The sequence below is a fragment of the Charadrius vociferus genome, unplaced genomic scaffold (assembly GCF_000708025.1).
Source record: "Charadrius vociferus isolate BGI_N301 unplaced genomic scaffold, ASM70802v2 scaffold11, whole genome shotgun sequence".
Taxonomy (NCBI): domain Eukaryota; kingdom Metazoa; phylum Chordata; class Aves; order Charadriiformes; family Charadriidae; genus Charadrius; species Charadrius vociferus.
This window is the reverse complement of record NW_009646846.1, coordinates 214017-241500: the sequence shown is the minus strand read 5'-3', so window position 1 is coordinate 241500 and position 27484 is coordinate 214017. Positions and strand designations below refer to the sequence as shown.

Below are 27484 nucleotides of genomic sequence, written 5' to 3'. Positions count from 1 at the left end.
CTTGAGTTCTTGCACTGATTAATATTGTGTGGTTTTAACAGCAGCTTTATTATTTTGAAGATGCTCATGTTGAACAAAGACTAACCTTATGTTGTCTCTTAATACCTAACTAACTGCAGAAGTTCTGTTGTGCTAAAAAAAGGGGGGGGGGACACACACAAAACAAACCCAACACAAACTTGCAGTATGTATGTAGGGAACTTTTTCCAGTCCGTGTGTCCCTCCCCCCCGCCTTATTTTTATTTTTGTGCTTACTGCTAACACTGACGTGGGTAAGAAAAATTAACACACTGTTTGTGTTGGATAAAATAGGTTACACAGTAAACCGTTGCTTCTTAATGTTTTAGCTTGGAATAATTTTGCAAGGAAGGATATGCAAATATGTACCAGTACAGTTAGAATAATACTATATTCAAAAATAAAAGGAAATGTGTAAACTATGAAATATTTTGAAACTATTTTGAATTTTCTGTTAAGTTTTGTAACATATGGTGTTAAATAGTCTAATTTAGAAGCCCATGTTATTTCTGGTAATAATAAACAGGTAAGTGCAGATAAAAATGTGTTGTGAACTGTTGCTGTGTTTTGATGTACGAAGTTGCAGCTACCATACTGTAGAAAAATAAATCACCCCATTAAAACATTATGCAGTTCACTGGTTCTCAAACTTCTGTTCCCGTCTTCTCTGCTAATTTAAAGTCCTCTTTCCCATCGCTGCTGTGAGTTGTATGAGTATTTCCACTCTGATCTGTTCCAAATCACTGTAATATGTACAATATGTCAAATGTACTCCCCTGCCAAATGAATGTGGTCATTCACAGTATGTAAATGACCTTAAATAAAAAGAAAGAATAAGGCAAAAAGCCTCCACCCTCACTGCCTCCCAAGAATACAAGAAACAAACCAAAATAACTTTGGTACGTTATTAATGACCCTGACTCAGGCTAGCCTAATGTTCCTGCAAATTTTGCCTTGCCATGTTCAAGCAAATTTGTCCTGTACTCTTAACCTAGGCTTTCTCTCCGTCTGTAGTTTCTGTGTCTACACCAAGTTGTTATAGGGAATTGCTTCCTTCCATACGCCTGAAGTCCAGTTTTTCATAGCCTGTGCTCAAACCAGCCTAGTCTTAGTAGTACATGACCTAAAATAAAGTATAACCCTGCCTGGGGATTTTTTTTTTTTTTGGTTGTGGGGTCTTGTTTGTTTATTTAAGTCTACCATTCCTCCTGTCCTATCTTACTGTTGCAGAAAGCAAGAATATGGGGCAGAACTTAAAAGATGTTTTTTTAAAAAAGAGGTTTTTTTCTTAACATTTTTCCAAGTCTAGTGACAGTCTCATGAAGGCTCTTCTGTATCTTGGCAGTGGCTGACAGTAATATACCAGTAGTAGATATCAAGGAAAGGGTGGGGTAGGGTAGGGCACGGGTCATGACAGTTTCCCAGCTCATACTTTGTGGCTCAGGGCTTCTGAAAACAAGATGGTGTCCTCCTTACTTCATGGGCCTTGATAGATTTTTGTATTCAGTAGTTTGTCCATCAGGTTTTTATTTCTTCTCTAGTTATACAAAGTTATCTCAGCATCCTGCTGTGGGAGTTTTTGAACTTGCCATCTGTTTACATTTAATGACAAAACAACGAATGGTATTTTTAATTTCTAATATACATTTAGCAAACAGCTTAAATTTTTATTAGATAACAATAGATTAAAGTTATTAACTAGAGCAACAAATAATGCATTTTAAAATTCAATAATAATAATTAAAAAAGCCCAAACTGACCTGTGTTAAGACGATAAACCCTGAATTCTGCTAGTCTTTTGGCTGTGGCACAGGTTTGGACCATTCTGTAGCCTGAACTGCTTTCATTTTCTATCCCAGTGTCATCATCAAGTTATGAGAGGTAGAGACTAAAGCCAGATGGAACATACTGAAATTTCTTCTTCCTCTTCCTCTTTTTTTTCCTGCTTGAAATATAATTGGTACTTCAACAGGAATGTTTGTCTCCAGTTTGAGAATTACTTGGTTGTCCGAAATTATTGAGACTGTTGAGATTGCTTCTATTTAGCAAAGCTTGAAACTTCTAATAAACTTAAACTACTCTTGTTTTTCAGACTGAAAACCTAGAGAGTACAATAACCATACCAGATATCAGATTGCATAGCAACCCTTCAGCTTTTAATGTTTACTGCAATGTCCGCCATTGTGTGTTGGAGTGGCAAAAAAAGGAGGCATCTGTATCTTTGGCTTCAAAGAACAGTGTACAGAGTGGGGATTCGGACAGTGATGAAGAGGAGGAATCCAAAGAGCCACCTATTAAACTTCCAAAGGCAAGTAACTGGATATTGTTTGAAGCGTGCTATGTATGTGATCTGAAGTTGGTATGTTCTTTGTGGGGAATAAGGAACAGCATTGTAAACGAGCTGCTCAGAAAATAGCTATAGTGTTTTGGGTATTTTTTGTAGTCCTTCTAGTCCAGAATCATCCGATTTCATGAATTAGGAGGATCTATGTATCTGCCCAATAATTAATTCAATTAAATGTTAGGTAAACATTCAACTTGCGCTCCTTTGTAAGTACTGGTACTTGAAAATAAGGCAGCTCTTAGGTCTGTCAGAGGCTACTAGCTGGTATGATAAAGGGTACTTTCTCTAGCTTTATTGCCAAAAAGGAATAAATCTTTCTGCTATTGGAATTCAGTTGGTAGAGTGTTTTCTAAGGTGATTTGCCAGGTCTACGTGTAATTGCAGTAACTGTCAATTATTCTTACTACCTTATTTTTTTAATCTTTCCCCTTTTTTGGCTTTAGTGCCTTTTGGCACTGATAACTATGGATAGTTAGTAATGCATATTAAGATTTTGGACACTATAGTTCAACAGTTAGGGTAGGTTTTTTACTATTTACTACTTCTATGCTTGTAGTAGGATTAATGGTGGAAAGTCAGAAATGATCGATATAGGAGTTACTGAGTTTTTTTCTTTTTTTTAATTTGCTGATTCACTTGTTTTGTATTGTGTAACTTCTGTGCATTCAGTTTTGTTCATTGCTAGCTTATTAATGCTATGAGTCCTGCTTCCTTTTGTTATGCCGAGTCTAAAAAGCATATTCAGATTAACTTTCCTTGTTTGTATTTGCTCTAAAACCAATACAAATACTGAATTTAAAAGGCTGTTGCAGCAGTGATTATGTAGAATGTTCTGTTGCTTAGAAAATTAGTATTATCCGAAGGTAAAGTTGGCACTCTGGAAGTATTGGTGGAGGATTGCAGAGGAACATAACCAAGTCGAGTAACTGCAACTTGATAACTGAAATTTCACGCTTGATAATTGTGAAATAATGTGCAGTCAGTAGGAATAAAGTTAGCATTGTTTGTGAACTGGATCTGACTCCTTGTGGATTTTATTAAATGAATCAGCAAGTGCTTCTAGATAGTTAATTTGAAAATTTAAGTAAAAGGCAATGTACCTATTAGCATTTATAAAGACTGGAATGGAGTTTTAAAGAGATTTTGAAATTGAAAGAGGTTCAGAGAAGGATGAGATTTACCAGTCGTATGGACAGAACACTTGCATGTTGAAACTAAAACAGTGATATTGTTAAAGATGTTGGAGAGTTTATAAAAGAGATGTGGAGAAGTGGTGCGGTTTTAAAAAGATAGTGGCTTAGAAAAAATTGTATGGAAATTCTAGGCAGGAAACTTTTTTTCCTTTCTCAAAACAGAAAATCAGTGAGCTATTTTGTTACATTTGATACAGCAAATACAAAATTGATGAAAATCAGTATGGTTTAAGCTATTCATTTTTAGCAAAGAATCTACAAAATATAAAAGAGTTCAGGAATTTTTACTGATTCAACAATGACTTAGACACTTGGTACAACCTCAGTATTTTCTAGTAACTATGTAGCTAATATTGGCTTGTTTAGCTCCCTCTAAGGTAAGACACTTTTTACTAGTAATTTCACTTCCATCCATCCATTTGAAAAAGGCATCCATTTGCAGCTGTCTCACAGGTAGTAAAACTCCTAGAGGCTAACTATGTAAAGGTCTTTGTATCCTGAATATCGGCATCTGTCTCATGCTTTGAGTATATTATGGTCTGGTTCTTATGTATGATGAACAATATTGGGTTGGGCTTAGTTTGTTAAATATAAAGAGGAAAGTTACTGAAGTTTCTGATGCTTACAATAGTTACTAGACCAGTTTCTGAAAGTTAGCTTATTAAAAAGAATACTGATGTCTCTTGAGTTTGACAGTGACATGAAAGTCAAAGGTGCAACCAGGATTTGTGCTTTCCCAGGTTCTCCAGAGTTAAACTGGTGAAATTAGTCCTTGGTGATGGTGGTTTTTTTTTTTTTTTTTTTTTTTTTCACAAAAATTCCTCATGTAATTGAGAAGGCATTGAACGCATTCTACTTTTTATGCATCTTAGGTGTTCTATTGAAGTATCTTTTATTTTTAATCTTAAACTTGAGGAAGTCAGGTTCGTGAGAGCTTTTATTTAGAATACATAACAGAATTACAAGTTGTCCTATGCAATTTCCATAATAAGATTGAGAACGATTGTTTTTAACACAATTTACTGGTCTTCAGATATTAATACAATAAAGTTTGTATTTTGGTTGTGTTTGGTCAGTTTAGTAACTTGCTTTAAAAGAGCTTTAAAATTTTGGATTTACATGAAATATTTGCCTTTGCATGACTTATATCTTTAGTACCTTAGCTAATGTGGGGAATTCTTTCTACTTGAAATAAGGCAGATTCAGTTCTACTGATTTGATTTGATTTGTAGTTGTTTGCACCTCAATATTAAAAATAACACTGGGTTATGGATGATCCACAAAAGTCCTGTACTAAAAGAAACAAGTGCCGGATTAAGCTTAAATTAACTGACTAAATATTCTTGGTTTCTGCAGTGGCAAATGTTTTGCTCTTTAGTTAATGAGCTTAAGAAAAACAGAAAATTTTCATGTTATAACAAAAAATAAAAGAAACATAATTACTCTCTTTAGAAACTGACTTTAAGTCTTTTAAAAATCATTAGAAGCATGTGTTACCTGTGTAAAATTTTTTGTATGCATATAATATACATATAAATTAATATCGATAATTACATACAAAGTATTACTCATTCTTAAATAAACATAGAAATGCGGCTATTGGACAGTTATGAGAGGGATAGAGAAAGGAAATAAAGCAATAGTGTAGATAAGACTTCCAGAAGAAATGGTTTTTTTGGAGGAATTAATTTATTGGTCATTATGTCTGCATCCAGGCTAGAATTTTGTGTACCCGTTGTAAGGTGGGCTTACGCTTTTGATCTGAAGTCTCAAAGATGTTGCAGAGGGAATGGGAGGATGGCTGAATGGAGAGCATCAGTAAGAGCTGGCAGGCTGTGACACAGACTGAGGCTGCAGGAGTGCTGGTTTTGGCTCGGAGACCCTTCAGCGGGAACAAGTTTAAGACATCTTGAAAAGAACTGTTTGCTTATTCTGTCCTTCAGTGCACAGTTTGGAGGCGCTGAGAGAGAGCAAGGCAACCACGTTATATACATATATATATACACACACGTATGTATGTATATATGATATGTATACACATAGAGAGCTATATATATTAAGTTAGAGAGACCTGTTTTGAGAAGCCTACCCAGTCTGTTGATCTCAAATAGTAAAAAAAACCCCACCAAATAACCAAAAAAAGACCCCCCCAAAAAACCAAACAAACCACAAAACCAACCAACCCAAAACCTGTGCAGATCAGGCAAAATCCCAGCGGAACTATCGATCTCTGATTCCTACTGTAGTGGAAGTTCACCAAATTATTTTCTCCACTGTGTTAGGTTCTCTGCTTTCTCCAGCTGCCTGTTAGCTGCTGTCTGAAGATTGGGTAGAATAATCTTCCCAGTTTCTCTCAGAGATACTATCACTAAAAAGAAAGAGTATTTCTAAAAATGTACTACAGTGTATTTTATTCTTTAGTCTGCAACATGATGCTGAGTTTTGGATCCTGGAAAAACCATCTGTGCTGTTATTTTGTTGACTTTTTTTTCCACTGTAGATTCCATGCATGTCTCTTCCCCCACTCCACTGAAGATAGGAAATGTAAGGTGCAATTTGCAGGAAAATTGCTGTTGCACTTTGAAGACTTGATTTGATTATGTTTCTATTCTTCTTCCAAAAATCAAACAGGTGGTAAAATAACTTCTGAAAGACAGGAATTGAAAGAAACTGAATGACAGCAAAGACAAGGCATCCAGTATAACTTATAGCTGACTGTCAGAATAGATCTGTTTTGAGCACGAGTGACAGTTCTATTAACAATTTTATTTATTTTCACATTTCAGTCTTTTTCCTTAGATTTCACTCGGGGTGAATCTATATTAAACACTCTAAACATTGGGGATCTGCTTCTGACAGTAACACATAGTGAAGTTTTGAAGATATGGTTGCTTATTTGTAATGAGTTAACCCTGTTCATTTTTCTTTCATATCCTCATCATTATCACATACTGAGTTTGAGAAGAAAAGTGACAGGGAACAGTCAGTGGAGAGAAGCATAATTGTAATCTCAGAATATTCAGGAATGCTAAAAGGGAAAGTTAAGAGTGTCAGTAACAGTGCTTTTACAGATGTTGTATTAGTTGGCATAATTCATGTCTATGATGAGTATATATGGAGTTTTAGTGAGACGTAGTTAGTCTTTATTTTTTATACTGTCACAAGAGCAATCTCGGAGACTTTAGGGGAAGGTACTAGCGCTGCCAGTATTGGCTGTCAAATGTATCATTACTCAAGTTGGGAAGTCAGGTTGCAAGCCAATTCTAACTTGCTGGTTTACACTAATGAGCAAGGAAAACAAGGTCTGTCAATGAAGTGTGAACTCAATAGAAATTAGAATGGCTCAGAGGTATAGTTTGGATTACATTGTCCAAAAAATGTAAGTTTCCTTATTTTTTCAGGGAACTATTACTCTGTTTAGATACGGTAGTAGTAGATTTGCTAGTACAGTTGTGTAGGTGGGTTCTTGATTTTGATTCTCATTTGAACCACCATTGTATTTTGTATTATGCTTTTGTTATTTGAATAACTGTCTTGTTCTGTGAACATTGGGATACACCTTTATTGATGAACACCCAAAAATATTATATTAACAGATATTCTGAAATATCTGTACTTCTTCAGATCATTGAAGTTGGATTATGTGAAGTCTTTGAACTGATAAAGGAGACGAGATTTTCTCATCCATCCTTGTGTCTCAGGAGCCTACAAGCCCTACTTAATGTGCTCCAGGGCCAGCAACCAGAAGGCCTGCAGTCAGAGCCGCCTGAAGTCCTAGGTAATATCTGTTACTGTGTTTGCATTAATGTACATCTGGTATTGCATTGGACAGAAGAAAATGGTTTCTAGCATGTATTTGTGAGATAGTTACACGCTTGTTCTCAACAGGCTGACTTTATTCTGGAATGTAAACTCTTTATGGTGTATGTAACCAGTATTTTTTCAGCATTAATCTTTTGTAGAACAGGACCGTTGGCAGGTAAAGGTGTGTGTGTGTATATATATATAAAGTCATTTTTTGTTGCTGTGTAATGCAGAGTTTCACTGAAATGTAGCAAACCTTGCAAATCGTGACTTACTTGTCTTGCTGAAGCTATAAAATACTTGGTCTTAGTGGAAAGAAGATGATAGTTCTACAGTGAACTTGGGGTCTTGCTGTTGTAATCTATAGCTTAGATATTTAATGTTGTAATTCATATAAAGCTGCTAAACGAAGCGTCAGAATTCTTGCTTTTGTTTCCTCTGGCCATCTGAAAGTTTTACTGAAATTTGTTTTGCTTTTAACGATACTGGAAATAAAAGTTGAACTCCTGATGGCTTTGAATGTATGATTGATTATGTCCTTTAAGTTAAAATCCAGTAATCTTTTGTTAATTCATAGTTTTTACTGGTGTACAGATCTGGGCTGGGCTGTAGCATCTGTTGTTCAAAAATAAAAAATATATATCTTAAGACTTTCTATGTTTATTTTCCTATGACAGTATTCTATGACCAAAGATAATAGTAATTAGCTACAGAAAGCTTTTATTTTGTATTGATGCACAGAGTATTATAATGCTACAAAGAAGACTTTGTTTTGATTACTGCCTTAGTGATTATTTTTATATACTATAAAAACTGGAGGTGGATTTCTGTTCACACCTTGATTGTTACAGATTTTCAACTGCTAAACAGTGCTTGAAAAGAGACATACAATCAAAATAATTTTCAAGCTTTGATTTGAAATGCTCGTTTCTGAGAAATGGGATGTGCTTCACCGTGGGTAATGGTCATAAAGATTAGACAAGGTTGGTCAAGACCTACACATCATCTCAGTGATGGGGTAGACTGAATAGGCAGGTAAAGTAACTCCTTCTGGACCATTTCTTATTAATATGTTCCACTGTAACAGAAGGACTTAGTTTTTCTTGTCCGGCCATTGGGATTATCAAGACTCAACATTTTCTGGTTGAAAAAGAATGAAGAGTTAAGGATGCTGAAGGCTCATTTAAGTGGTATGCTTTTTTTTTTTTTTGTCTAGAGATAGGGCTAAACTTAATGGCTGAGGAAAGATGTATGATGTAAGCTTAATTTCCCGTTGACTGGCAACTTGTGTGGTATGATTTTGTGACTCATTTATGTAATTGGTGTGTTTTATCTGCAGAATCCTTGTTCCAGCTTCTTCTGGAGATAACTGTCCGTAGCACGGGAATGAATGACAGTACAGGACAGTCCCTGACAGCACTTTCCTGCGCTTGCCTCTTCAGTTTGGTAGCTGCATGGGGAGAGACGGGAAGAACGTTGCAAGCGATCTCTGCTATCCTCACCAATAATGGCAGCCATGCTTGTCAGACTATTCAGGTCTTGCACTAAAACTTCTCTGTATCTGGGAATTTATGTAAATGAGTGTACATGAGTTCTGGGAAGATCTATTGTGTAAATTCAGTTAACTTTTTAACTTTTTTCCCTCGCTATTTTTGAGATGAGTAGGTATTTTTTTGTCTCTCTTGATTTGGAGATAGAACAGAAAATACAGCATTTAAAAAATAGTTGTATTTTTCACTTACTCACTGTTTCTTTTACTGTTTAGGTGCCAACCATTTTAAACTCTCTTCAGCGGAGTGTACAGGCAGTTCTGGTGGGCAAAATCCAAATCCAGGACTGGTTCAGTAATGGGATAAAGAAGGCAGCCTTGATGCACAAATGGCCATTGAAAGAAATATCTGTAGATGAAGATGACCAGTGCCTACTTCAGAGTGATGGATTTTTCCTCTATCTCTTATGTAAAGATGGACTTTACAAAATTGGCTCTGGATATAGCGGGACAGTGAGGGTAATGTGATTTCTTCTTGTCTGATGAAGATAGTTAAAGTATTAACTTTTATGATGTCCTGTTTCCATTGCGAATCTTCTGTAGCTTACTAATGATCAGTTCTTTTACATTTTGTCTAAATTTTCCTGACTATTTCTATAAGAATTTACAGCATTTTCTTACAATTTTAACTTCTCAATATGGTTGAAGACATTGTTACTTAGATTGTAAATGACGATGTGTAAAATTGTCACTCTGATATTTTTTAAAAGATTGGAGTTTTTTGCTTTTCAGGGCCATATATACAATTCTACATCCCGCATCAAAAACAGAAAAGAAAAAAAGTCTTGGTTAGGCTACGCTCAGGTAAGTGGTTAATTAAAACATAAAATGTGTGCCCCACCCATCATCCGTCATGAGTAATTTAAGTAGACTTTGGCTTAGAGTAATCTTACACGGATATTGTATCGTTCCTTTGGCTTTAATTATAAAAATGCATTTTTTTCTTACTGACTTTTTAAATTGTGGAAGATGAGGGACATCTGATGGTACTGGCATATAGAAAAGAGTAATGAAAAGCGTCATTAATTTGTGTTGTCACTGTAAAGACTTTATTATTTAAGAAGCACGCATCAGTTGACTGTACAATTTATAAATGTGATGATTCAATATGTTAATTTATGAATTATGCAGTCAATTGTTGACATTACCAAGGCAAAGGTAACAATATTTGGATATTTTGGTTTTTTAGAGTTCATCAGTTTCTGGAATATCAACCACTTTTTGTTATACCTTTGCCATTCATTATAAAAATAGCGTTTTTTTTAGAATCCTGTCATTACTACTGAGTGCACACTCTCTCTCAAAAAAAAAAAACCAAAACAAAACAAACCCTGTGCAAACCCAAAAAATGAAATTTCAGAGAACAATTATTTTGCTTAATTTTTTAACTACTGAGAAATTTTTATTGTGTATTCACTGAGTGATGATGTTGTCCCAGTGTGAAATTAAATGTACTCCTTGCCATACTTTTGAAGTGAAATCGTTAATTACAAATATATATTCTATTATTATAGTTATTTTATATATTCATATATATATGTGAAATCTGTTTTTGTTTAGTATTAAAACAGATAGATCACCAAAAGTTATACTGGCACAATACCAATGTGTGCAGATGCATTCATTCAGGTGCCTGTTTTATCAGTTTGAAAGAAGCAGGATCCATACAGTTTTACTATATACTGTCACACATTTGGACATTCTGTACATAGCTATAAATATATTTGATGTTCTTTGAGTGCTTGTACAGGTGTATGCACTCGCACAGTGACTGTACCCAAAGGCACTGCTATTTGGAAAAATGTCACTCTGGGGCTATATTTATAGGAACCATATGTAAGTTGCACTTATTGCTAAGTATGTGTTCGTAAAAGAGGTAAGATGTGCCCTCAGTCTCATTTCCCTTCAGTTGCTTGGTTAAGTCAGCTCAAATTAAAATGATTTTTCTTCATCACATACGTTATTTTAGACTAAAGCTTTTCTATATACTTAATGTTCTTTACTTATTTTTGCTAGTTTGTGGTAGCTTTTTTCCCCTCATTTCACAGATTGATTTATCCAGGAAAATTCAAGCAGTTTAGATGGAAGGAAGAGGGTTGGTTGGATTTTTCTGTTGTTAGATGATTGTAATTAGGGTCTCTGACTCATTGACAAATGAAGATACTCTGAGGTTAAGCCTTAGTGACCTCCCTGTGAAATGCATCTGTTCTAAGTTGTGTAGAACCCCCACCTGAGGCCAGTCATGGTTCAAGCAAGTGCAAGCCATTGTCATATCTCCTGCTCTGACAATTGTGTTGTCAGAATCATTACTTAGTCATTATTCATATTGGCCTCTGCGACCCTACTGTAGTGAATGCTACTTTGCTTGGCCTTGGTCACCTTGAATATGTTCATAAGTGTCCTTAAGTAATTTTTTTTCCTTTCCTGTAGCTGCTTTTATAGCAGAATTGCTTTCTAAGTGTAAATTCCCCAACTGTGATTCTACAGTACGAGAGCAAAGTTGCTGTATTGCCTCTCTTACGGATCTGTGTGCATTATGCAAACATGGTGGCTTATGCAACCTATCTAGTTTAAGCTAAAGCAAAGCTTATTTAACTGTTTGCTTAAAAGTGCACTCAAAGTTATAGGTATAAACAATAAACCTTAAAGGTGAGTTTCAGGTAGGCAAATCTTACTGAGAAACTTCAACTGGTAACTGAATCAAACCTTGAAAAAATATATACCTATGAACAGAGAGAAGATACTATTTTGGTATACCAAAGGAGACTTATTGAAGTGGGCTGCTGACCAGAATAGATAATTTTGGGGAAATGAAGGTATTCTGCACGTGGAGAAACAGAAAGAGAAAATAATTAGTCCTGAATATCTCCTTTCCCCTAGGTCTAGTTAGGAGTTGGGAGGTGAGCAGTATAAGAATTAGTCATATGTAACTTTGTGTCATGGCTGCTGTCGCCAAAATCACCATGTACTTCTCAGGAATAGCTCAAAAAGAATAAAGACATGGAATCTTGTTAGTGTGGGAGTTGAAGTAGTTAATTAACATTTTAGAAAGATTCTGTAGTTTTTAAAGCATGTATTAATGTTTATTAATAATCACTCTTCTATGTAGGGCAATATGTGTATCTCCTTCCTGGAATTCCTGTGACTCTTTTGTTGATTTGGAAAGTAGGATCAAAAACATTAATTTATACTGTGGCTGTAGCTTTTAACTGTAATGGTATACACATGCGTAGAATAGAATTACTATGTGTGGCTTCAAAAGTTGTATACAAGCTTCAGCACGCTGATCTACAGTATGTAAAAAAAGTGTGGAAGAAAGGGGTTAAATTTCTGGTTTTTATTGCAGAATTTGATTAGTGGAAAAATTGTGATTATCAAAATGAAGCAAATTTGATGTAAAAGATTTCCAAAGCTTTTAAACAATGTCTAAAATAGCAATTGTACTTTTTTCACTTTTGACAATATTCTCTGATGTATTTAAGAATATTTTCATACCAATATATATTCTTTCTTTTTACCAGGGTTATTTATTATATAGAGATGCAAATAATCACAGTATGACAGCCATAAGAATAAACCCTGAAACTTTGGAACAAGACGGTACAGTTGCTTTGCCAGGTACGAACCTCCAGATGTGAGAAGATAGTTATAGTTTACTGTTTGCATGCTATGTACTTTCAGGTAAGCAGAAGAGAAATTGAGGCAGATTTTGGGATCACAAAGAAACTGCTTTTGTTAATTACTTTGGTTTGCTGCATTACACCAGCTGCAGTATTTTATTCAGAGGTCTTGCATCTTACTCCAACTAATGGAATAATATTGCCACATTTTAGAATGTATGGTGGTCTTACTTTAAAGAGTCCAAGAGCTTAACTTCCTTCTTAAAGAATTTTTATTTCTTCCTCATTTGAACTTTGAGTATTTTGCTCAGATATGACTTTGTTTCCAGCATCTCTTACATGTAGGTAGTTACAAACTGACCAAAACTGTGTGGTTTTTAATATAGATTGAAATTTATCCAAAAAACAAGGGAGGCTAATGAACACTGGACCGTGCTTCTGATACTTAAATTGGTGGTGGGTTTTCGTTTAGTTGTTTTGGGATGTTTTCGTAGCTTTGTTTTTGTTTGGGCTTTTTGCACAGGAGCCTCATAACATCTGTCTCTGTTTAGAAAATGAAGATGTTCCTGGAACTTGCTTTAATGACCTCCTGGTGAAACACATATGTTCTTAGCCACTCCTGTAAACAGTAGAAGGGCACAAGAATATCTTTCGCGTGAACAATAACAGGTTTATTCTATAAATCAGAAGAAAGATTTTGTGTTGCATCCTGACATAAATAAGAAGGCACTGACTGAAACCTCAGAAAAAGTCTCTAAGCTTTTTGTATTTCAAACAGTAATTTTTGAAACAAACTATGAGTGTAGAATTTAATCTATGCAACTTTCTGTAAGTCCTTAAAATATGGATGTCAGCTGCTTGGTCTTTGTGGGGCTGTATGAGAAATTTGAGTGAAAACACATTCAAGGACCTGACAAATTGCCTTGTTGTATTGTTTTTCTACTTTCTTCACCTCAAGGCAGCTTCTTCATCCAGTAGGGTCCTGTGAGGTACTTAATTATGTTACCGTTAGTAAACAAATCGGTACTCTTCTTGCAAGTCTTGAGAGATACTTGAGCATATTTAAAGTCTACACCTCTGAGCTGTTAGCTTTCTTTTGCAAATGCCAGTGACAAGTGTCTTTCTGCAAGACAGCCTTGTGTTTCTACTATAAAAAGGCACAAATTAAACAAGAGTGCGCCTTCTAAACAAAAATGTATTAATCTTCCAGTGCTAAAGCAAATCTTATTAACTGTGGGAATACCCATGCAGAAATCGCTGAAACTATTTCACACAATTGCATTTTGTGTGATTTACGTTGGTGTCGAAGTGGATGCTAGATAGACTTCATAACTATTGCCCTTTGTATTTCAGCCCTTGAACTTTGCTGTTTTACTTTCTCCACTTCTACACATTTATCTCAGTGTTTTATTGTAGGCAGATATGGCCTTATTCTTTTGGCTAGGGCAAATTCAAAGGGGTCCACTTCTGGTTATTTCCATTTCCCGTTAGAAGGAAAGAAATGAAGGTGGGGGGAGGGTACGTGACCTATCCTGAGGGAACCTGAGTAGGTTCATAACTCTCCCACTGTAATCTTAATAATAACATGCAGCATGTTGTAGTTCTGGAAAACCACACCGGATAGAACTAGAGAGCAGTAACCTTGCTAACAGCTGAACGCTGATATGACTCCAACTATTTCCTCCTAGTTGGTATGGTATTCAGATATGGCTCTGTCTGGAGTTAATCTCTTTCAAATGCCTGGGTTGGTGATAATGCATTTAAATAAGGTATTTGTATTTATTCATACAGGGATGTGTAGGAGATTAGGAGTTCATTAGGAGACGTGATTAGGAGTTGATCCTAGCTAGAAGTCATATGACCTTAGAAAACTCAGTGAACCATGGAAGATTATCTTCTCCTTTCTCAGACAGTAGGATCCACCAGCTTCTTGAAACTATTAACTTCTATTTCAAAGGACAGTCTTTCGGCTCTGACAGTGTATCTGGAACTACCAGACTGTGCGTCAGCATTCGTGTATCTAACGCCTTTGCCAAGCTTCATACACTGTTCTTGAGCTGTGGATCTGTCTTCCCAGTCCAAATATCATCAAAGAATCCCTGAGTTGTATGAGATTTTCTAGGTGATTGGACCTGATTTTACAGAGGAGGTTTTTATCTTGACCCTTTTTTTAACAGTAATGCATACCTTAAAAAGAGGTTGCTATGTTTGGCTGAAGAGGTTGAAGTTATGGGTATATGGTTTCATTGTTTGAAATTATATGTTAATATCTTGGAGCTCAGGACTATTCCCTTTGTCTGAAAAGTACTGCTAACTGAGGGTAGCCTAGATAAGCTCAATAATACTTATTAGCAGGCACAGGTTGCACTACATAAATTCAGAAGGTGATGCTTGATAATCGTCTTCTCTTGAAGCCTCTAAGGAGGCTGTGATTAACAGGTGTCTGTAGTATTGTCCTTTAAGTAAAACATAGGCCCTTTCTGTTATAGCAATCTCCAGACAGAAACCTTGGATATCTTCACCCCCAGAGTAATTTTCCACAGTCAGATTGAATAAAACTGCAGTTAATCATAAGAGCTGCTTGCTAGCTGAGCCACTATACTATCCTACTTTTTGCAGGTATTCCGTTTGCCTTCCATTTTCTGCCCTTCTCATTAATTTGATATTTAATGCTGGGTCTGGATGTTATCTAGTCAAGTGCTAATTTTTAGAAAGTCTTCTGAAGAACATAAATTTTTTTAAAAAATAGATATCCCTGTTCCAGATTTCCTTTGTGAACACACCTACCAAGCATATAAACAATCCCCGAAAATGTTCATTAGGAGACTCGCCTCTTCTTGAAATGACTCCAGAATAAGCCAAACAGTATAATACAGACGTGCTGGTGGCCAGAATATCCTGTTTCCTTGACTGTTGTGCTTATGTGAGCATGTAATTTTTAGCCATTCAAGGGATCTTAGCACTTAGCAACTTCCTATAACCTTTCAGAAATGTCATTTAGATTATTTTTGGAACTTCTGTTCAAGTTATTGACAAGTCTTTTACCACTAATATCACTTTGCAGCATAGCGAATTAGTAACGTGAACTGACTTTGATCATTAAATCCGAGATTATTTTTGAGAGCAGTATTTCAAACTTGTGTATCTGCCTTTCTCCCTGCTTCTTGCTGCTTACCCTCTGTGATTCATACCTGTGTGTGGTATGAACTTCTAAGGGGGAAGTTGTCTACTGTGGGTCTGTTACTTCAAAATGTGAGAATTAGAGAAGGCCACCTAATGCATATTCTATTCCTGGTAAGATACTGTATTGGACTGGGCAGTATAGCAGGAAAAAGTAAGCAAGTTTATGGGTTTGTGAATACTGTGGGTTTTTTTCAGCTATATTATTTTTAATAAAACATTCCAGCTAGCAAGGAAAAAAATAGCAAACTTCGAGGTTATGCCAGAAGGATATTAGGTGTGCTTCATTTAGCATTAAATTTGTTAGATAAAATGGCTGATACTGGATCTTTGCTCAGGTTGTGAACGTTACACTTGGAGTGTAAAGTAGCTGTCCTGTAGTATTTTTGGAACAGGTCTCTTTCCTGTGTGTAATCAGTGAAACAAACACCTTACAAGCCATATGATATCAATCTCTTTGTTAGTAGCTCCATCAGCAGAGCAGGAAGGGAAGAGATGGTGTAGGGACATACTTGTAGAGAAAGTGGTCTTTCTTTTTTCTCTATTATGCGCAGAATTCTTTTCCTACCTTTTTTTCTTGGAAATAGCTAACCTGTTTTCAATAAATGTGTGATGCATTCAAGTATATGCTTTAGAGTTTTCCAAAACCCCTAGATTTTTCACTTATTAGTTTGGCGAAAATTATAAACAATGGAAAAATGAGATAATAATGAAAAGTTTGATCCTGTTTCATTTAATTCTGTAGGTTTTATATGCTGGACTTTTCTTTAAAGGTAATGGCCCTTATTAAAAAAAAAATCTTTGGGGAAGGAGAAAGACTAACACTCTCAGAAAATTAGGATTTAGTTGTGTTATGATAGTTTATAATACCCCTCACAGGTGAATTATAAATGGTTTTGTAGTTAAATACTGGAGTAAATCCTTACATTTCATATAATGGGAAGTGCTTTAGTAACTCTTAAAGGGACAAAGGAGTATTATATGCTATTGGTGAGAGAGGAGATCCTAGGATAAAATAACATGTTATAGAAACAAATATCTCTTTAAACAGGCTCGAACTCTCATAGTCTTATTGTAGTGAGAATGAATTAGACAGAAGCAGAGAACAGTGATGTATGTTAATATAAACTGATGCAGTGCATTTCATCTTTCTCTCCCAGATTGTCATACTGAAGGGCAGAATATCCTTTTCACTGATGGAGAATATATTAATCAAATAGCAGCATCTAGAGATGTAAGTGTTACATATGATGGGTAAACTATTTTCCTCTCAAATGAATTGTTTCATTTTACAATACTTACAGCTTCCTTTTTGCTTAGTGTTTGTCTTTTTCTTCGCTAACGCAACTAAGGAAGAAACCCACTGCCATATTTGTGCATAAAGGAGCAGTATTTTGGGATTTATCCATACAATTTTGATTTCTGATGGATTTTTCAGATTGTCCTGGTTCCGGCAGGGATGGGGTTAATTTCCCCCAGGAGGCGGCAGGGGGCAGGTATTCCATCCCACGTGAGCCTTGCCCGGGCTATAAGAGGCTCTAGCCGGGGGGATGAGGAGAGCAGTCGCCACTTGGGGGCGGGCTGCAGCGGTGCGGGGCGCAGTGGTACTGTAATCGCGTCTTTATATCCCTTTATAGGTGTTACTGTTTTGTTTTCCTCTTCCCTTTTGCTGTTCTGTTAAATTGCAGTATTTCAACCCAGGAGTTTTGCCTTTTTCTGTCGATTTTTCCCAGGGCTGTGGGAGTGGAGCGAGCAGTTGCGTGGTTCTTTGTTGCTGGCTGAGGCCAAACCACGACACAAATCTTTTTGATTTTTCAGATCAGTTTTAAGACAAACTTTTTTTCTCTCTCTGAGGAAAAAAATCTTGTACCTGGAATAATGGCTTTTTAACATGTTAATTTAAAGGGTCTCTGTGGGATAAGCTTCTCAGAGCTTAATTATATTTTTTTTCCTAACTTAATTTCCTGTAATTGCTTTGTTACTTGTTGGGAAAATTAATGGAAATGGTATGAAAGATACTACGTTCCAATAGATTTTTATATGAAAATTACCATGGGCCAAAGCTGTGGAAACCCAAATAAGTGCTTCTATTAGGGGCAAACCAGTTTTAGCTGTTCGATGTTTTGTTCAGCAGTTTTCAGCAGGCAGTTGCTGCGTTCTTAAATCTAGAGTGGTCAGTTTTTTCACAGTGAGAAAGCTGTAAAACAGGGATTGGGAAGGGCTGGGGTGAGAGAGGGTTGGCAAGAGATGCCAGACATGCAGCTATAGGACAACCAGGATTAATCCATTTCCCTGTTAACAGAACAACTTTTTTTTTAACGTGGCCAGATGAAGATACTTCACCTGCACTTGTATACAGACTCCTGTTTTAGCTACTCTTTAAAGCAGTCACTCTTAAACTGCATGCAGAATTTTGGGTTCTGAATCAGAAGCAGCTGAGGGCTTAAAAGATAGATGTAAATAGTTATAAAATAAATATTTCTATATTGAAATTCAGAGTTAAATATTTCTATAGCAATTCACTATTTTCATACTGTTCTCACTCTTTTTTCATAGAATTCAATATATGTTTATGGTCTTTCAGATGCTTATCTTCAGCTCATCCTGTTTGGCACTTTCCTTTTTCCTCCTCTGTAATAAATGTTACTTTATTAATGTGTCCTCCAATAATTTCCTCTGAAATAGCATTATACTGATGTACTTAGGACATGAAAAGTAAATTAATGCATTTATTATACAGTATAAAGTAGATTTGTATTTTACTTGTTACAGGATGGCTTTGTAGTGCGAATATTTGCAACAAGTACTGAGCCAGTACTGCAGCAAGAACTGCAGCTTAAGCTCGCAAGAAAATGCTTACATGCCTGTGGCATCTCGTTGTTTGATCTGGAGAAAGACTTGCACATTATCAGTAAGTCCTCTTCTTTGAAGGTTAATAACAAGCCTACTAATTCAAATACAAAAACTGAAACACTGCTTTTCCCTTTGTTTGCCTTGATTATGTGCGCGAAGGTATAGGTCCATTATAAGCATGTGGAGAAGGGTTTTGAAACAGCTTAAGTGTTCTTTGACTCATGTTAATCCACACACTCCTTTTGAAACACCTCTCTGTCTATAGCACTGTCCATGGTTTTCCAGTATTTTCCTCTAGTTGTATAATAAATATATAATTGTTTGAAGCTTGGACTTCATAATAGTGCTCATATAACACATAATTAAGCTAAAGGACTCCTTTCTGTGAGTCAAAGCTGACAAAAGTTAAAAGGACCGCTGGCTGGATAAATGCAAAAGAAATGCATTGAAAGGTACTAAATACGTGGAAACCACCTTTGCATCAGAATTTGAGATACAAAATTGTTGGTGTCTATGGAGGTATTTTGGAGAAATATGATTTGGCCTTTGCTTGGGGTTTTGTTTGCTCTGTTAGGTGTCTGCTTTTGGCACTATCAGAACAAAAGCGTATTTGGTTACATGGACCTTTTGTCTGACCAAGTGCAGTTGCTCTTTTGCTCGTGCTTTTTTCCTCTTTGAACAACTCTTGTGGCAGCAAAACTTTTTTTTCCGCTTGTAACTTTCATACCACCATTTTTTTTTTTTTTTTTTTTTTTTTTTTTTTTTTTATTTTATGGTCTGACAAACCCTCCCTAGCAGAGTTAGGTCAGTAGACTGGTCTGTGAAACTGCCTGGTTAAACTGTCTGGTTAACGCAATCTTAACTCGCGCAGGTACAGGGTTTGATGAGGAATCAGCTGTCCTTGGTGCTGGAAGAGAGTTTGCACTAATGAAAACTGCTAGTGGAAAGGTACTGAAAATGTTCTGTTGTAAAGAGCAAATCGCATCAATGTATCTCTGGGTGGTTTTTAATTTAATTATTTTTTCCCACAATTCCTTTTTGCCTTTGTAGTATGTTAGAATGAATTTATGTGGCTGTATTTAAATACGTGTTCAGAGCACACCTTAAAGGGAAAAAGGCAAATGGTTGTTTGAAAACGTAAACAGATGGACTTGGAACCATTGAGAAATCTGTGGCTTGAATTTATAGGAATTTCTACAGTCGATCTTACTTAGAGACAGTGTGGGGCTTTTTAGATTTGGAGGACAAAATCACCTTTTGTCTACAAATGATCTATTAGCACATTTGCAAAACTTTTTACCTCCTAACTCTCCATAAACAGTATGACCATAGTTATTTGTTTAAATCCCAGCCTGATTTGTTTCTAATTCTTCAGAGCATTGTTGACTTTCCCTATACAAAGTTGTCAATTGATTTCCTTAAACCTATTCTTAAAGAATTGATATGTTGGTTCCGATCAGTTGGGACTGTTTTTCAGAGGCATTTGCATATTCATTGAAATGTAGAGATAATTTTTTTGCTTACCGTCACTATGATTTTTTACATTATTTACTGTTTCTGTTTAGGTTTGTGAAACTAATGTTATTTAAACTGCGTAAGAATAGTACTTTGTTTTCCTGTGTTCAGAATTGTGTTGCTGTGTTGGAATGAAGGCCTTGCTGTGCTTCTAGCAAAACAGTGAGATTGGTGAAAATGTTAATAATAAACTTAAGTATTTTTTCCTAATAAAATTTAATAGCATGAAACAGAATTCGATCATGCAGAACTGTTCAGACATTAGAGGAGAGAGGTTAATTTGATCTTCAGACTAACAAATGCCTCATCAATATAACATTAACAAATTTCCTAGTTTTGATCTTTAAAGCTGTGTGGTTAGGTATGAAATATGCTTTTGTTATAAGACAATGAAGATGGTTTTAGGTGCCAACGTAGGTTAACACACCCATTTTATTGTACCGTTAAATAGCATAGTTCTAGAGAAAACTTTTTAGTCCATATCAGTAGTTTTGTGTTTGTTCATGTGAAATATTTTATTCTGTGTTACTGTTTATGTATTTGATGGCTGCTGTGCAGTCACTGAAAATAAGTTTCAAAAATGTGTTGAAGCCTAAAAATCCCAAATTACTACCAATTTTAATAATTATTTTTATTGTTATAATACCATCCTCTTTTTACACAGTGTTTTAAATGCTTCATTTCCTTTGAGTACTTTCTTCTGAACAGTTCTTTCTTGTGTCTTCAACTCATCTAGCCAAACAATTATATATGAAAATTAACTCTGTGGTGCAGCAGAAAGCACATTTCAAAACAAGCAGAATCGAATCAGAATGTTTCCCCTATGTCCTTGTTTCAGCTGGGATAGAGTTAATTTTCTTTCTATAGCTGCTTTGTTTTTGATTTAGTATGAGAAGAATGTTGATAACATATTGGTTTAGTTGTTGCTAAGTAATATTTTACATTAGTCAAGGACTATTTCAGCTTCCCACAGAAGCTGAGAGGGAGCACAGAAAGGGCAAGTTGGCTAAAGGAATATTCCATACCATAGACACCATGCTCAGTAGATAAATGGGGGTTGCCCGGGGGCAGGAATCCACAATCGATGCTCAGAACGGGCTGGGGAACTGATGATTGGGTGATTATTTTATTTTGTATATGATTAAATATGTATATGTAAAATGATTATTTTATTTTGTATATTCTTTTGCCATTATTACTACTACTACTGTTATTTTCCTGTTCCATTGCTGTTTTATTAAACTGTCTTTATCTCAACCCACAAAGATTATTTTTTTCCCTTTCTTCTCCTTTTCTCCCTCTTCTCTCTACCCTACTGGGTGGGGGAAGTGAGCGAGTGTTTTTGTGGTCCTAGTTGCTAGCTGGATTAAACCACAACACCTCATTAAGTCAAAATTCATGGGTTTAAGATGGAGATACTGAAATGATGTAAACAATGTCAGGAAAAGTTCTGTATGGTTTGAAATTACAGGATTGGAAAACAATGCAATTTTAAAAATGATGCAAGTTTAAAGTGCTGTGGCATAACTGAAAATGATGAACTGTTTTCTTCTAGATTTATTATACTGGCAAGTATCAGAGCCTTGGAATCAAACAAGGTGGTCCTTCAGCATGAAAATGGGTTGAACTCCCAATCACAAAATCTCCAAAGATTATTCAGTTCTCTGTTGGACATGATGGGTCACATGCCTTACTTGTTGCTGAGGATGGAAGCATATTTTTCACAGGTTCTGCTAGTAAAGGAGAAGATGGAGAATCAAGTATGTATGACGCTTGCTTGATGAATGGTTGATAAAAGCCTATTAACCACCTTTTAATGTGAAAAGAGTTTTAACATTTTCCAAGAAGATGTAAGCATGCCATTGGGTTTGAGTTTTACGGCAGCCACAGGTCCTGACATCCAGTGTCACTGCCTCTCTGAGCTAGAGATGTTGATCTCAGTTTGAGCACAGTTTGGATTGTGTGGTGGGAGCTCTATTTTACAGTTGTCCTGAGAAAAGGCAGTCACAGGTTTGGTCAAGAGGCCATGCCGTCTGCCTTGGACTCTGAAAAACTGAAGAGCCAAACTTTTGACTCTTCACTGTTGTTTTAGAGAATTTTGGAAATGGCTGTTCTGCCAGAAATGCCTCTCCATAATGGGGAGGTACATTGATTAGAAATTGTAGAAGCACAGTCTTCTGTGCTTGATCAAGCACAACTTTTCAGACATTAGAGAAGACAGTTTAATTTATCTTCAGGCCAACAAATGCCTCTTAAATGTAAAATTTAACAAATTTCCTGGTTTTGATCTCTGAAGTTGTTTGTTTAGGTTTAAATACACATTGTAAGGCAATGAAAGATGGCTAACACTAAAAAAAGCTGTGATCTGCCATAATATTAAATTAAGCACTTTGGTAAACACTGTTGTGTTATGTTGTGCTAGATTAATGAAAAAAAAAAAAAGGTGAATAATGTGTTTTGATAAATAACTAGCTCCCGAGGATCTTAAAACAAAGCTGATATTTTTGAGTTGTCAGCCTCATGATGTGTAAGTTTTAATAGGATAATGTAATGTATATTTCGTAGATAGTATTTTCATATAGTATTGAAGCTTAACTCAAATTCAAATTAATCTCTCAATAATTTTCTGTTTTAATAGCGTAGTTTGATGTTACCATTAAAATTATATATTTTTCACAAAGCAGGTTTGTGGAAAAGTTTGATCTGCTAGCCATAGAATTTAAACACAGATTTAGTAAGACTGGATTTTTTCTGCCTGAGTGCAATCAGTTAGAAATGTGATAAACAACACTCAAATGTTGGTATAAAATTCCAGTCTATAGGTAGTAGTAGATGGTTAGAATTAAAAACTGTATTTAAAATAGAATTTAAAAATAGATTTAAAATCTTGATAAACAGCAGCAGTAGAGTTCAGCTTTGTCTCAATCAACAGTGTAAAAGTTTTACCTTTCAAGAAAGTTGTTGTTACCATGAAAGACTAACTGCACTGACAGTATTCCCCAAGAATGTGTGGGTTTTCCCATGTGATATAACTAAAATACAGGCAAGAACATATGTGAAGGTTTGATAATGCTTATGGAGTGGAGTCTTGAATGTGTTCAAAGGCAAGGAAGTTTATAGTAGTACTCCGGTGTAAAAGCCTGGATAACAAACTTGGTATGTGCTATAGTAAATTTTTAGAGTCTTATTAAATGCAAAGCTGCTGAAAAATACTGTGTGGAACAAAATCATACTACTTTCTCCAGTAATTGTAGAGTAAATTTAAGAGATTCAAACAAAAAGATTTCGGGAAATAAATCTAAAAGCACAAATTTCAAGTTTTCTTTACGTAGTTTTTGGCAAGATATCCAATCTGACTTGGGCGAAAATTCACAAGCAGTAATAGTATCTGTTAGTTGTTTTATCCAGTCTTTAGCTATGTAGTTAACATTTTGTTTGAGGCCAGATTGCAATCCATGGTTTTGGGATGAGTGGGTTTTTTAGTACTTTTTCTTCCCTTTTTTCTCTTGTTGGAATCTGTTGTGACTCAAAGGTTTTCTGAACATGGTTTTAATAAATAGTGAATTTAATATTTTTCTTTAAAAAAAAAAAAAAAGAACTTGTGTAACATTCCTCTGTGAACTTACTGTGCATATATTGTCATATATCTTCTTCTAAGACGGCAATGAGGACATTTTTTTTACTACGCGTTGCTTTGTAAAATTCATAGTTCTGTGTGTATATGTAAAAGAAACACTTGGAAGAATCGTTACTGAAAAATACCTATCTGATAATGACTTTGCTTGCCATTGAATTTTTAGATAGAGTCCAGTGTAATCCGAAAAAGTTAGACCAGTAGATTGTATGGATGGATTTTTTTTTTTTTGGTAGCAGTCTGAAAACTAACCCCTAATTATAAAATAAATATTATTGTGCATTTGGAGGTTTAGTAGAATGACTTGCAATTTACTTATTTTTTTAAAGCTAAAAGCAGACGGCAGTCAAAACCATATAAGCCTAAAAAAATTATTAAAATGGAAGGAAAGATTGTCATATCTACAGCGTGCAATAATGGAAGCAGTTCTGTAATTTCAAAAGATGGAGAACTCTACATGTTTGGGAAAGATGCCATTTACTCTGATAGTACAAGTAAGTTCAATATTTGTCTTTTAAGTGTTTTCTCAACTAGAGTAATTGAAATCAGTCTGAAAGTTTTTAGCATGTGGAAATAATGTTTGTGTGTTTCTTACTCTAATAGATTAGTGAATTTCTGCTGATTCAGCCAAACATTACAGAAGGATAGAAAGAGAAGACAGTTTCCTTAAATTCTGTATATGAATGTAATACATGAATTAATGCTTCCTCTAAGGGGAAAAAGAAAAAAAGATTTGTTGAATTAATCTGACACTAGAAGGCCACACAGGGAGAAGTCACAGAAATTAGACATGTCTGGTTAGGAACAAAGGCTACAAGAAACCAGGCCTTATACACTTCTCTGCTTACAAGACAGCCTGTTTTGAATTTGCAGGTGATTCAGTACATCTCAATTAAAATATTAAAGAAATAAACTCTGGTGGCATAATGACTTCTTCAGAATTGGTTTTCAGAACAAGCGATTTGCAGCAGGGTTTGGTTTCATTCTGGCTTTCCTTTCTTTGCAGGCCAAAGTCTTTCTTCACTTCTTGTTCTAGCACTTGTTTTTTTTGTATTTGCTGTTTTTCCCCCTTACTGTCAATTTAAAAATTGTCAGTATCCACCATCAATTTTGTTATATCGCTGAAGTTTCCTTCTCAGGTAGGAAGTGCAATTTACCACTCAACTGTTTTATGTCTTACAGGTTTAGTAACAGATTTGAAAGGCCATTTTGTGACTCAAGTAGCCATGGGCAAAGCTCACACCTGTGTGTTAATGAAGAATGGAGAAGTTTGGACATTTGGCGTAAATAATAAAGGACAGTGTGGACGGGACACAGGCTCCATGAGCCAGGGAGGAAAAGGTGAGGGGCCTAGTTTTTTCCTTTTGTTTTGTGTGCTGGAAAATATCTCAAGTGAAAACATAGCTAAGCGTTTTATTATAAAACATAATTCCAATACTAAAGCTTAAGTACCTGCAACATGCTTAAAAAAACCCCACAAGCACGGATGCTTTCACTTCAACTGTCAGGTATTTGGTGTTTTCCATGTACTAATAAACTTAGTTATGTTAAAAAAAAAAAAAGTAATAATCTCAATTACTTTTCTTTTGTCAGTGAAAAAGCTTTTGAATGAATAAAACCAAACCTCGTCACTCTTTGTCTTACTAAGTGCTGTTGTCTTAGTAAGAAAAAAATTTCTATGCTTCCTTCTTTGCATTCAGTGTTGAGGCTGTTTTTGCCTAACCAGGGCATGAATGCAAGTCTACATCTTTCTGCACACAACCGAACGTTTCTGTTACTCCAAAATATACGTATGAAAAACCATACCTATTCACTTTTGCCAGATTGGAATATTTTATACGTGACAAGTAAATGACCCGTTACTTATATACTGAATATAAATGTGTCCTTTCCCTTTCAGTTGTAAAACCTAGCTGTGTACCCCAGCCCATGCTCAGAGAGGTTTCAAAAGTGTCATTGTGCTGGCTGAGCATGCAAATCAGGCATGCCTAGTCGTTCCTTTTAAAATCTGATCTGTGAGTGTTCTTCAGAGCTTCCTCAGTAGCCACTGTTGGCCTCAGAAAACAGCTATTTCTTGTCTCAATATCTCAATTAGGTTTTGGAGTTGAGAACATGGCAACAGCAATGGATGAAGACCTAGAAGAGGAACTGGATGAAAAAGATGAGAAGTCCATGATGTGTCCTCCAGGCATGCATAAATGGAAGCTGGAGCAGTGTATGGTGTGCACTGTATGTGGAGATTGCACAGGCTATGGAGCTAGCTGTGTCAGTAGCGGCCGTCCTGACAGAGTACCTGGAGGGTAAGCAAACATATGGAAATATACTTGCTATAGTGTGTTGAACCGCAAAAGCACGTTAAATGTAAACTGAGTTGATCTGTTCTTAAACTTCAATCTAAGGTAACATTATATCTAAAAAGAGTCTGTGATTTTAAAATCGGAAGTAGGTTAAAAATTTTGTATATAGCTTGTGATGGTTGCAGGTAATACAGATCTAAATGCATTTTTTTGCATTTCTTTAGCATATAGTTCTTTACTAGAAGCTGTGGAATATGAACACTAACATAATCTGTCTCTTGACAGAACTGCTGGTTTTGGGATAACCTTTCTTCATCCTACGATGGAAGTTTTTTGTCTTGCTGTTCCAGTTGCTTTTACCTGTTACTTCAGGGTTGACCTGCATAAAGGGCCACTGCTTTACCTATTGCCATTACTGTTTCTCCAGCATTGCATGAGCTCAGTGTTTCCTTGTTTGTGTTTTCATGTGGTGTATGTTTAATTAAATGAAGAAAAGTTAATGCTGAGAAGTCAGTTCAGATATTAATGGTCAGTGCATGCTCCTTGGCACCGTGCAACAACAGCTAGGATTTAAACTAGCCATAGTTTCTGTTTATCTCAGGAAAAATTACGTGTCCACAGATAGAACAAACTAATAATATATGTTTTAATTACCAATGCATCAGTAATGCATGAAAATAAAAGGTAGTGATAAAGCAACTCTGTTTGCTGCAGAATCTGTGGCTGTGGCTCAGGTGAGTCAGGCTGCGCTGTATGTGGCTGCTGCAAGGCGTGTGCTAGAGAACTGGATGGCCAGGAAGCAAGGCAAAGAGGAATCCTTGATGCTGTAAAAGAGATGATACCTTTAGATCTCTTGCTGGGTAAGTGATATGACCTTAGCAAGGTGGCTTTTAATTTTCTTTTTTTACTGCACTTTTTTTTTTTCCTCCATACATCTTTTTACAATCGTTAATAAAATCAATCCCACTGCTGACTTTAGAAACTCAAATTGGAATAATAGCTTAGTTTAGAAATAGGTTTGTTCTTTTCCGTTAATATTTCAGCTAGTATTTTGATTCTTCTGTATAACAAAACTTTGTATCTTAAGTAATGCAGTTCATTCTTTCAAATCAAATTACTAAACTTTTAGACTTACAGGACAGTTTTATTTTATTATTGTTCAAATGGATAAAATGTTGCATATCAGGCAGATTTATTTATTGGTGATATACCAAAGTGGAATCATTCTGGTAAGTGAAATATTTTACTATAAACGTGTGCCATTTTGACCTGTGCGGTTATGATACTAATGCTGAAACTACAAAGTTGTTCTTGTCCTTTTTTGATAGCTTGAAAATTCTTCTATAATCCTTTCATCAGGGTTTTTTGCAGTCACATAAAAGACAGGCGATATTGTTTTTTGAAAACTTTTTTCTTTTTTCTCTTAGAAATTTCCAGAGAGAAATAGCTGCCAGGAATGTGGAAATTACTTAAAAAA

General features: G+C 35.6%; 1 protein-coding gene across 1 annotated transcript in view; it reads left to right on the top strand.

The window, feature by feature from the left end:
• MYCBP2 (MYC binding protein 2, E3 ubiquitin protein ligase) overlaps positions 1–27484 on the top strand; it is a 192288-nt gene that overhangs the window by 20469 nt on the left and 144335 nt on the right. The window contains 14 exon segments of the mRNA XM_009894032.1: positions 2111–2326; positions 7180–7333; positions 8699–8895; positions 9125–9367; positions 9641–9712; positions 12430–12526; positions 16869–16942; positions 18481–18619; positions 19433–19509; positions 21632–21836; positions 24040–24204; positions 24893–25051; positions 25806–26010; positions 26722–26867. Of these exon segments, the coding sequence (XP_009892334.1) occupies positions 2111–2326; positions 7180–7333; positions 8699–8895; positions 9125–9367; positions 9641–9712; positions 12430–12526; positions 16869–16942; positions 18481–18619; positions 19433–19509; positions 21632–21836; positions 24040–24204; positions 24893–25051; positions 25806–26010; positions 26722–26867 (2149 nt within the window).